General features: G+C 44.0%; 1 protein-coding gene across 3 annotated transcripts in view; it reads right to left on the bottom strand.

The window, feature by feature from the left end:
* LOC115176682 (protein PTHB1) overlaps positions 1–12,266 on the bottom strand; it is a 217,099-nt gene that overhangs the window by 142,022 nt on the left and 62,811 nt on the right. For all 3 annotated transcript variants that reach the window (XM_029736875.1, XM_029736878.1, XM_029736876.1), the window contains 2 exons: positions 12,022–12,194; positions 11,743–11,895 (listed from right to left, as the gene is read on the bottom strand). In XM_029736875.1, the coding sequence (XP_029592735.1) occupies positions 11,743–11,895; positions 12,022–12,194 (326 nt within the window). The remainder of the gene's footprint in view (positions 1–11,742; positions 11,896–12,021; positions 12,195–12,266) is intronic.

Below are 12,266 nucleotides of genomic sequence, written 5' to 3' on the forward strand. Positions count from 1 at the left end.
TCTCCCTCTCTGCTGTCTACAACAGGTTTCCCCAAGCTGGCAGACAGATATATATACACACACACACACACACTATCTCACAAAAGTGAGTACACCCCTCACATTTTTGTAAATATTTGAGTATATCTTTTCATGTGACAACACTGAAGAAATGACACTTTGCTACAATGTAAAGTAGTGAGTGTACAGCTTGTATAACAGTGTACATTTGCTGTTCCCTCAAAATAACACAACACACAGCCATTAATGTCTAAACTGCTGGCAACAAAAGTGAGTACACCCCTACGTGAAAATGTCCAAATTGGGCCCAAAGTGTCAATATTTTGTGTGGCCACCATCATTTTCCAGCACTGCCTTAACTCTCTTGGGCAGAGAGTTCACCAGAGCTTCACAGGTTGCAACTGGAGTCCTCTTCCACTCCTCCATGACGACATCACAGAGCTGGTGGATGTTAGAGACCTTGCACTCCACCTTCCATTTGAGGATGCCCCACAGATGCTCAATAGGGTTAAGGTCTGGAGACATGCTTGGCCAGTCCATCACCTTTACCCTCAGCTTCTTTAGCAAGGCAGTGGTCGTCTTGGAGGTGTGTTTGGGGTCGTTATCATGTTGGAATACTGCCCTGCGGCACAGTCTCCGAAGGGAGGGGATCATGCTCTGCTTCAGTATGTCACAGTACATGTTGGCATTCATGGTTCCCTCAATGAACTGTAGCTCCCCAGTGCCGGCAGCACTCATGCAGCCCCAGACCATGACACTCCCACCACCATGCTTGACTGTAGGCAAGACACACTTGTCTTTGTACTCCTCACCTGGTTGCCACCACACACGCTTGACACCATCTGAACCAAATAAGTTTATCTTGGTCTCATCAGACCACAGGACATGGTTCCAGTAATCCATGTCCTTAGTCTGCTTGTCTTCAGCAAACTGTTTGCGGGCTTTCTTGTGCATCATCTTTAGAAGAGGCTTCCTTCTGGGATGACAGCCATGCAGACCAATTTGATGCAGTGTGCGGCGTATGGTCTGAGCACTGACAGGCTGACCCCCACCCCTTCAACCTCTGCAGCAATGTTGGCAGCACTCATACGTCTATTTCCCAAAGACAACCTCTGGATATGACGCTGAGCACGTGCACTCAACTTCTTTGGTCGACCATGGCGAGGCCTGTTCTGAGTGGAACCTGTCCTGTTAAACCGCTGTATGGTCTTGGCCACCGTGCTGCAGCTCAGTTTCAGGGTCTTGGCAATCTTCTTATAGCCCAGGCCATCTTTATGTAGAGCAACAATTCTTTTTTTCAGATCCTCAGAGAGTTCTTTGCCGTGAGGTGCCATGTTGAACTTCCAGTGACCAGTCAGTATGAGGGAGTGTGAGAGCGATGACACCAAATTTAACACACCTGCTCCCCATTCACACCTGAGACCTTGTAACACTAACAAGTCACATGACACCAGGGAGGGAAAATGGCTAATTGGGCCCAATTTGGACATTTTCACGTAGGGGTGTACTCACTTTTGTTGCCAGCGGTTTAGACATTAATGGCTGTGTGTTGTGTTATTTTGAGGGGACAGAAAATGTACACTGTTATACAAGCTGTACACTCACTACTTTACATTGTAGCAAAGTGTCATTTCTTCAGTGTTGTCACATGAAAAGATATACTCAAATATTTACAAAAATGTGAGGGGTGTACTCACTTTTGTGAGATACTGTATATATATATATATATATATATATATATATATATATATATATATATATATATATAAAATATAATTCCTGACATTTAATCCTAGTTAAAATTCCCTGTCTTAGGGCAGTTAGGATCACCACTTTATTTTAAGAATGTGAAATGTCAGAATAATAGTAGAGAATGATTTATTTCAGCTTTTATTTATTTCATCACATTCCCAGTGGGTCAGAAGTTTACATACACTCAATTAGTATTTGGTAGCATTGCCTTTAAATTGTTTAACTTGGGTCAAACGTTTCGGGTAGCCTTCCACAAGCTTCAATAAGTTGGGTGAATTTTGTCCCATTCCTCATGACAGAGCTGGTGTAACGGAGTCCGGTTTTTGGCCTCCTTGCTCACACACGCTTTTTCAGTTCTGCCAACACATTTTCTATGGGATTGAGGTCAGAGCTTTGTGATGGTCACTCCAATACCTTGACTTTGTTATCCTTAAGCCATTTTACTTTGAAAGTATGCTTGGGGTCATTGTCCATTTGGAAGACCCATTTGCGACCAAGGTTTAACTTCATGACTGATGTCTTGAGATGTTGCTTCAATATATCCACATATTTTCCTCCCTCATGATGCCATCTATTTTGTCCTCATGATGCCATCTATTTTGTGAAGTGCACCAGTCTCTCCTGCAGCAAAGCACACCCACAACATGATGCTGCCACCCCTGTGCTTCACAGTTGGGATGGTGTTCTTCGGCTTGCAAGCCTCCCCCTTTTTCTTCCAAACATAACAATGGTCATTATGGCCAAACAACAATCTTTGTCCCCATGTGCAGTTGCAAACCATAGTCTGGCTTTTCTATGGCGGTTTTGGAGCAGTGGCTTCTTCCGTGCTGAGCGGCCTTTCAGGTTATGTCGATATAGGACTCGTTTTACTGTGGATATAGATACTTTTGTACCTGTTCCTCCAACATCTTCACAAGGTCCTTTGCTGTTGTTCTGGGATTGATTTGCACTTTTCGCACAAAAGTACGTTCATCTCTAGGAGACAGAACGTGTCTTCTTCCTGAGCAGTATGACAGCTGCGTGGTCCCATGGTGTTTATACTCGCGTACTATTGTTTGTACAGATGAACGTGGTACCTTCAAGCATTTGGAAATTGCTCCCAAGGATGAACCAGACTTGTGGAGGTCTACAATTTGTTTTCTGAGGTCTTGGCTGATTTCTTTTGATTTTCCCATGATGTCAAGCAAAGAGGCACTGAGTTTGAAGGTAGGCCTTGAAATACATCCACAGGCACACCTCCAATTGACTAGAAGAAGCTTCTAAAGCCAAGCTGTTTAAAGGCACCGTCAACTTAGTGTATGTAAACTTCTGACCCACTGGAATTGTGATACAGTGAATTATAAGTGAAATAATATGTCGGTAAACAATTGTTGGAAAAATTACTTGTGTCATGCACAAACTAGATGTCCTAACCGACTTGCCAAAACTATAGTTTGTTAACAATACATTTGTGGAGTGGTTGAACAACGAGTTTTAATGACTCCAACGTAAGTGTATGTAAACTTCCTACTTCAACTGTATGTATGTATGTATGTATGTATGTATGTATGTATGTATGTATCTCAAGAGAAGAGATGGACAATGCTGCTAGCCACTGGCACTGTGTCTGTGTCTGTGTCTGTGTCTGTGTCTGTGTCTGTGTCTGTGTGTGTGTGTGTGTGTGTGTGTGTGTGTCTCCCAGGAGAGAGGAAGGTGGTGTGGGTTCACATACTGTACTGAAGCGCTTCGCTTTCATGACATCACCCATAATCCCTTGCGTTCCCTTAGGAAGTCAGTGAGGACTGTCGTGATGGAGCCAACAGGGACACAGGTGAATTAGGTAAGGCAACAAGGTAAATGATGTACAGCTTTAACACAAGCGGTCTGTTGATACATATGATTCATTTGGTAAATCATCTCTGTCTGAAAACCCCTATACACACAGTTCAAATGTTAGATTACGCACACAGACACGCATACACACACAGACACGCATACACACAATCTGCTGAAGACTATCCAGCAGTATATATTTTCAGAAACAGTCATTGACCCGTTTCCCAAGTATCTCTGGTCCTGCCATTGAATTCCCAGAATCAAGAGGAGAGGGCCGTGATACGGAAAGCTGAGTGCTAGCGGAGCGAGAGAAAACACTGCTGGTGCCAACACTGGTGTGTGCGTGCGAGGTTTATTCTACTTCAATGTTATACTTCAGTGTTAATATATGACAAAAATATAACACTTATGATATGGTAACAAAAATCTATAATTGAATGAAAACAGTGCATAGTGAGAATGAGCGAAGTGTGACTAGAGGACAAGGGCCTCCTGGAGATCAGGGGGTTTAGTGGCACCTGGAGCCCAGCTCTGTGGGACAGACATCAGGGTGAGACATCCCCAAAAGACCCCAATAACGAGCCTCTGTGGGCCCGGAGCTAATGAGCACCTGTGATGGAGGCGAGGGTGTGTGTGTGTGCTTGTGCGTCCGTCCGTGTGTGCTTGCCGGTGTACAGGAGAGTGTGTGAGTGCTTCTCACTTTAATTACGCCGTGTGAATAATCCCGTTAGCTGGTGGCTAACCTCTGAGAGGCTAATAACAAAGGACCAGTGGGAGAAGGCATGCTCCATTACTGTGTGGAATCCCCTCTCCACTCAGGCCACTAAGAGCCACTCAGCAGACACAATGAGATTAGGGTTCTAAACCTGTGGAACACAGAGGAACACTGGGCCTGTGGCATGTGCTAAGCCCTCCCTCGCTGAGAGGAGAAATGACATTCTTTAGCCGGAGAGGAAAAACCCACTCGGGGATAATGACATAGATGTAGAGTGGACAGAATGGACTGGGAAAATGGCCCGGTTTAGTTGAAGTGCAGGGAAAATTACTTTGGGATAAGAAATCAAAAGCATAGAACGTACTGGAGAAATGATAGCCGTTGAGTGTAGGGAAGTGTGGGGAACCTGGATAAATTCCATGTCATTAAAGCACATGGAAATGACTCTGGGCTAATGGCATACTGTAGAACTAGACTGTATAGAATAGACTGGAAATGACACATTCATTGATTAATAAAGCCCAGGGGGAAAAACAACGGGCTAATCTCTATTGGACTAATCTCTATGACACTTAGTGGGCCAGCCAATATGGCTAGCTAATTTAATGGCTTCTGTGTTCTAAGCAACAGAGTAGAATGTGATGTGGTAAGCAACAAGGGACTGAACATTCTAAAATATCCAGATAGCCCCCAGAAAGCTGTTCAACTGGCTATCCTGCTATGTAGTTCTGTATGGTGATGTCCATCTATGTTCTAACAGGTTTTACATTGTCACATGCAATGGCACAATGAAACAGATTGAATTGAAAACACTAGAACTGGATTGACTGACACCCCTTTGATTTCATCTCCTATGGTCATGAAGGAAAGGAGAAGAGGACAGGGGTGGGTGGCTCTCTCTCCCTCACCAGTAATACACCCAGACATGTTTGTGATAAAAGTCCACCACATCCAGGGGAGTCCCACAGACAGAAGCATTACAAGTAGGTACAGTACTGTACACCCCAGACCTCCTCTAGCCCCCATCTCTATCTGCCTTTGGGCAAACACCTGGGCCTTCTCCATAGGAACAGAGAAGGAGGGTGGTGTGTGTGTGAGGGGATTGCGCAGACTGGCAGAGATGGGCTTTGCTGTGGCTCCTCTCAGGGATTTGACATTCTTAGATAAAGCACCCCAGTCCCACGCCCTCTCCTCTCTCCCTCCTGCTGTGTATGGCCTGAGGGGGCAGGAGACGACGCACGCTAACACGCACGCACACACCCCTAAATCGGTGTCCCAAATGGCACCCTATTCCTTACGTAGTGCACTAAATGTTCACTACATAGGGAATAGGATGCCATTTAGGACGTAACCTAGTCTGTGTAGCATTTCTTTTACATGTCTTTTACATCATAGATATTTCTCTGAGTATCTGGTCACAGACACCACTTACGATACTAAACAGTGTCTTCTCTAGATTGGGTGTAAGCAAACAAAAGCCTTTTCCATGATGACATTCTTCTGACCCAAGAGGTACAGGAAGTGACACAGTATTTACTGCCAGAGGCTGATCTCAGTCTGGCCTCTGCTCCATGTATGTATACAGTACAGAGGTGTGGGTCTCCATGACCATTGATATTTCCATCTCTTTCTATAATTTTTTTAACATTGATTTAAATACTATATCAATGTATTGTACATAGAAAGGTATTTATTTATGGGCCTTGCAATGAAAATGTTAAATCCTACAGGAGTACCCTGATATGCCCATCTTCAGACATTTTTACGAGACCACCATAAGAATGATCTCCCAACAGTAACAAGACTATCTCCACACAACACTGGTTTCCATATGACATCACATTTATAAAGACAGGTTTTTCCCAGAGGCTTGACTGTGTCTCACACAAACTCCTCTATATCAATCACTATCTGTCCCCCACTCTTACACACACATGCCTATATGTCAGTCAGCTATATGAAAGACAGTCATTCATTGATATGGTAGACATTCATAGAGGAGGGCCCCAGTGACTCCTAAATGTGCATGATGGGTAGGCTGTATGTTCATTTATCCTGTGTCTGTGTGTGTGTTCGAAGGCCAGTTTGAAAGGCAGTCTCTCAGGTGCGGTCTGTGTTTGCGTAGCAGATGAAAGGTCAGGGGCACCTGAGGGAGTTCCTCTGTTTCTCCTTTTTTTCTGACCCCAGGGTATTTTACTGAGGAGAAACACATTTACACATCTCAATGGACACGCACACACACACAGCGCTCAGAGAGAGCCCCAGCCATTAATCGCGAGGGCCTCACGTACACAGTGGGATCTGTCTTTAGCCGTGTTTAGCGCTCCATTTGGGCACAGATAAATCAGCCGCTGTCTGAGAGAAGCCTCCATTACTGGAACGAGAGGCCCCCGAGCGGACTGTCAGTCAAAACTAAAGCGTCCCACCTCCTGCTTTTGAACTGCTAATTACAGAGAGCCTCCGCTCAACTCAAACTCAGCTCCCAGACAGCTAGTGCCGCGGCCCGCTAGGATAGCGCGCTAACGCTAACACGGTGGCCATTTTACCTGAGATAAACACTGGGCAAATATTTATATTTATTGAAACGGCATGCCAGGCTTTCCTCCTCACTCATCCCACCCTCCTTCCCCTCTGCATCCCCCCACCCAGAAACGTCTTTCCCAGTCCAGAGTGACAGCAGTGTGCTTTCGCTCAGAGATCAACAGCAGAGGAGAAAAACAGGAATGCTAAGGCTAGGCTAAGATAGCCCTCTGGCTAACCTCTCCATACCTGCCACAGATTAATCAAACAGAGAGTTAAAGGGTGAGCCAGGCTGAACTATAAACCATGGGGCCAGGATGAGTAACGTTTTTTAAAGTAGTGAGAATAAAAAGTGGGGGGAAACAGAACCTCTGGCCAGCTCACATACACATTATAGAGCAGGCCACATCTGGCCTTCATGAATAAAATATAGGAGGAAGAGATGAGGAAATAATGAACAAAGGAAATATTATCCCCCTCTATATGAATGTACACTAGACCAGAAAAATCACACAGGCCTCTCACAGTATCTCTCTGTTCTCTCGATGACAAACAACATGCACAAACATTAATGAGGGGAAGTCCCCTAACCGACAGCCCAGCCTGACCACAGATAAGATGCATAATATTTACCAATCTGACATTCGATGATGCTGCACTTAGTTCATCCAAAGTACACATGTACCTCATCTACCACTTGCTGAGTCTCTGGGTCCACAGACTACTTTCTTGGTATCCATTATATTAGGCAAATGTGTCATTTGAGTGTACTATCCCTGACTAAGCCCAATAAGACACGTACTGTAGCTAAAAACAACTTTTAACCCCCGTGATTTACAATCACATTTGTCATGTCAAAAGATGAAGACTCATGACTAACAACCCCTGTTGTAACTAAAGCGCTGAGTCCGTGAGAACCACCACAGCTCACAGACCTTCAGAAGGGCTTTATAACCCATACCCACCCAGAGATATGAATCATTTATTTGACGCGTGCATCACTCTTCCTAGTAGACCGTCGATAGCGTCCATTATTGGGTGCGTGTATACATTACAGCACGTATAAAGTGTCAGAAACTTCCCGAATCAACGGTGGGTGGCAGGCGCTGGCGGGAAGCGGAGGCAGGAAGAGATGGACTGACTGACACCGGAGCACATTAGCCAGACTACAGAGTAATACTGTATAGAGAGAATCACTCAGGGCACTAGTAATGCTAAGGGACAGGCAGCAGCGCTGGGACAGCATCAACTAGCATTAGCGAAATAAAGAGACACTGATATATTAACAGCATTAGCTGGCACATGCAGTGCATTTAGACAGATATCTGCCATAAACAGTATTGTCAAAATAACATACTTTAGAAGCAAAAATGTATGCAATTAATACAATGACCTACATTGCTAAAATAGATTACACAGGTTTTTAATACATATTATAGTTTGGGATGGACCTGGTTATTTTAATATTCTAATATCCGAACGGTTGTTAGTATTCGATAACTTGCGAGAGTATTCATACAAAAATACATAACACTCATAGGCCAATTTGAACAATAAAAGACTGTCTAAATGAAACGATCCACGCTAAACACAATGACATACCACAACATTTGAAATACTTAATTCAATAAAACACCAAACTTCTAAAATGTAGTTTTTATGACGTGCGCCTTGTAAAAAAGACATAGGCCTACCGTAGTAGCATATACGGGTTTCACACGTTTCTTATTATTGTTGCCCAATAAAAGTGGCACTGTCTACAGTCAGCTCCATGTGTAGCAAGCAAGCAACGTGAGAGATCTCTAATCAATGCCAGATGGAATTAAAATGATGGAATTAAGTTAGAAGGACCAATCTGCATGTAGTTGTTGTACCTAAGGACAGAAAGCCCAGTAAAATCTCCTCAATTAGTCTAGGTAGCGAGCTACCTAGCTGGCTAACATAGCTAGCTTCTTAACATCAATTCGATGCAGTCAAGACAGGCACTACCAGATGGAACGATAGATAAACTATGGCATCTATAAGTTTGTCTAATCAGCACGAGTCTGTATGGCTACCCTCTCTTCCTCTCCCTCCTGTGTCAAACTCACCGGGAAGAGCGACACCTCTCCTCCCAAGTTGCACAGGCTGAGCAGCAAGCAAGTTCACAAGTTTAATAAAAACAATTTTAAAACATGTATTTCGACTATCCGAATATCACCAACAAAAAAAAGTATTATATTATTTGAATAGTGAAATTATTTTAAAGTACCCATCCCTAACCAAAATTAACCAAATGTAGCCTATTAATAGCTGGATATAGAGAAGAAACAACATGCCAACCTATAGGGCCTGCATGACCCCCAATGAACTTAAAACTACACCATGTCCGGGCCAGTAGAAATTCAGTTCGGGACAGTAGATTTTTGGCCAACTTGAACGTTGGACCCTTCACCGGCAACAAAACTTGAACACTGATCCCAGTTTGTAAGGTAAGTGTCCCTTTAAAACTGTACCAGTTTTGAATCTCGTGGTGAGGGTATGAGTACACCTCGTAGTGGACCTGATGGGGAGTGCATCTACAGTGTGAGCTCTGCATGGTTCTACTCAGATAGGAGTAATGGTTAAGTACTGACACATGAAATATCTAATGATGTCATGATGTTACCCACTCTCAGAGTCGTAAGAGAGCTAATGAACAGCGTTAAAGAGTGCCTCACCAAATGAGCCCCCACTGTAAACAGTGACGGCAAGGGACCATCACTTTAACGTCAGACAGTCTACACCACTCAAAACGCACACTCACACACACACACACACACACACACAGAGCTAATACAGTGATCCACACACAGTTGGAACTCATCACCCGACACACACAACACACACTCCGAACCATAGAGGTTTCTAATGAGGTTTCTTTGTTTAATCATCATTTAAAAAAGGAAGGCTCCCCCCCCCACACAGCAAGAGAGAGACACAAACGCTCCCACATTCTTATTACAGCCCGTCTCCCGCATTAGTAAATAATGTCTAACCGGGCGATAAGACGAGCCTAGACGACAGAGATAGATGGGTGTGTATGTGTGCCTGTGTTTGTGCGCATGTATACACTACCGGTTAAACGTTTTAGTACACCTACTCATTCAAGGATTTGTCTTTATTTTTACTATTTTCTACATTGTAGAATAATAGTGAAGACATCAAAACTATGAAATAATACATATGCAATCATGTTAACCAAAAAAGTGTTAAACAAACCAAAAAATACTTTATATTTGATTCTTAAAATATGCTCTGCACTTGTTAGTTGCTTTTCCTTCACTCTGCGGTCCAACTCATCCCAAACCATCTCAATTTGGTTTAGGTCGGGTGATTGTGGAGGCCAGGTCATCTGATGCAACACTCCATCACTCTCCTTCTTGGTCAAATAACCCTTACACAGCCCGGAGGTGGGTTGGGTCATTGTCCTGTTGAAAAACAAATGAGCCCAAACCACATGGGATGGCGTATCCCACTAAGCCCAAACCAGATGGGATGGCGTATCGGTGCAGAATGCTGTGGTAGCCATGATGGTTAAGTGTGTCTTGAATTCTAAATAAATCACAGACAGTGTCACACAGCGGTTGGAACCAAACATCTCCAATTTGGACTCCAGACCAAAGGACAGATTTCCACCGGTCTAATGAACATTGCTCGTGTTTCTTGGCCCAAGCAAGTCTCTTCTTCTTATTGGTGTCCTTTAGTAGTGGTTTCTTTGCAGAAATTCAACCATGAAGACCTGATTCACACAGTCTCCTCTGAACACTTGATGTTGAGATGTATATGTTACTTGAACTCTATGAAGCATTTATTTGGGCTGCAATTTGAGGCTGTTAACTCTAATGAACGTATCCTCTGCAGCAGAGGTAACTCTGGGTCTTCCTTTCCTGTGGCGGTCCTCATTAGAGACAGTTTCATCATAGCGCTTGATGGTTTTTGTGAATGCACTTGAAATTTTCCGCATTGACTGACTTTCATGTCTTAAAGTAATGATGGACTGTCGTTTCTCTTCGCTTATTTGAGCTGTTCTTGTCATAATATGGACTTGGTCTTTTACCAAATAGGGCTATCTTCTGTATACCACCCCTACCTTGTCACAACATAACTGATTGGCTCAAATGGATTAAGAAGGAAAGAAATTCCACAAATTAACTTAAGAAGCCACACCTGTTAATTGAAATGCATTCCAGGTGACTACCTCATGACGCTGGTTGAGAGAATGCCAAGAGTGTGCAAAGCTGTCATCAAGGCAAAGGGTGGCTATTTGAAGCATCTGAAATATATTTTGATTTGTTTAACACTTTTTTCGTTACCACATGATTCCATATGTGTTATTTCATAGTTTTGATGTCTTCACTATTACTCTACAATGTAGAAAATACAAAAAATAAAGAAAAATCCTTGAATGAGTAGGTGTTCTAAAACTTTTGACTGGTAGTGTATGTCTTTGTGTTTATGTGCTTACAGTGTATGTGTGTGTGTGCCTGCACAAGCATGGGTGTGTATATTTGTGTATTCCTGTGTGTGGTCATGGCATTATGTGTGTGCATTCCTGTGTGTTTGTGGTCAAGGCAGTGTTTGTCTGCTATAAGTATACCATAGGGTGGGAGCTAGCACCTCAGTAGTAGCAGGAAGTGCATAAATCTGCAGTGTAGGCCCATCACTCTGTAAATCAACACTAGTGCACTCATTACTCGCTCTCTGTGTGTGTGTGTGTGTGTGTGTGTGTGTGTGTGTGTGTGTGTGTGTGTGTGTGTGTGTGTGTGTGTGTGTAAATCACCATATGGTGTGAGGTAGGGAAAAATCAACACCTCACAAAAGAGAGGGAAGAAGGGAGGGGAGAGAGACTCTCCTTTCATCGTGTTTTTAAATGCTATGTGCATGCCTGAGAGTGTCCTGGTCTACTGTCTGTGTCTGACCTGGCGGTAGGTGCCCTCCATCAGTGTGTCTAGGTTCTGTAGGGGGGCGGGGGTCTTGTCTTTGAAGCGGGTCAGGAGACGGCGTTGGATGGCTCTGAACTGGACCGCCCGCTCTGACAGGAGGTCCTGGTACTTCTCTGCACTCACACGCAGCTACATGTACACACACACACACACACACACACACACAAGGTTTTTCTAACACTGTAGACAAAAGCTGTACCTAGAAACACAACACATGAAGGGGTGTGTGACAGTGTGTCTGTGTTCATTACACACCTCAAAGTGGTGGTCGACAGTCTCAAAGTACTCAGCCAGAGGTATAGGGCCTGCAAAGCTGTTTCTGAAGTCTTTGATTCCCTGCTTGGCAAAGTGGCGGTCGAAGCGCTGCACCAGCTCCTTAGCCACCAGCCAGATGTCCTCGAAACTCTCACTCTGGATACGGTAGCGCTCTGGAGAAGGTAGAATGGAGGGGGGAAGAGAAAGGGAGAGGGAGGTAGAGAAAGCTCAACTCCACATCAACC

The sequence above is a fragment of the Salmo trutta genome, chromosome 37 (genome assembly GCF_901001165.1).
Source record: "Salmo trutta chromosome 37, fSalTru1.1, whole genome shotgun sequence".
In the NCBI taxonomy this organism is placed as follows: Eukaryota; Metazoa; Chordata; class Actinopteri; order Salmoniformes; family Salmonidae; genus Salmo; species Salmo trutta.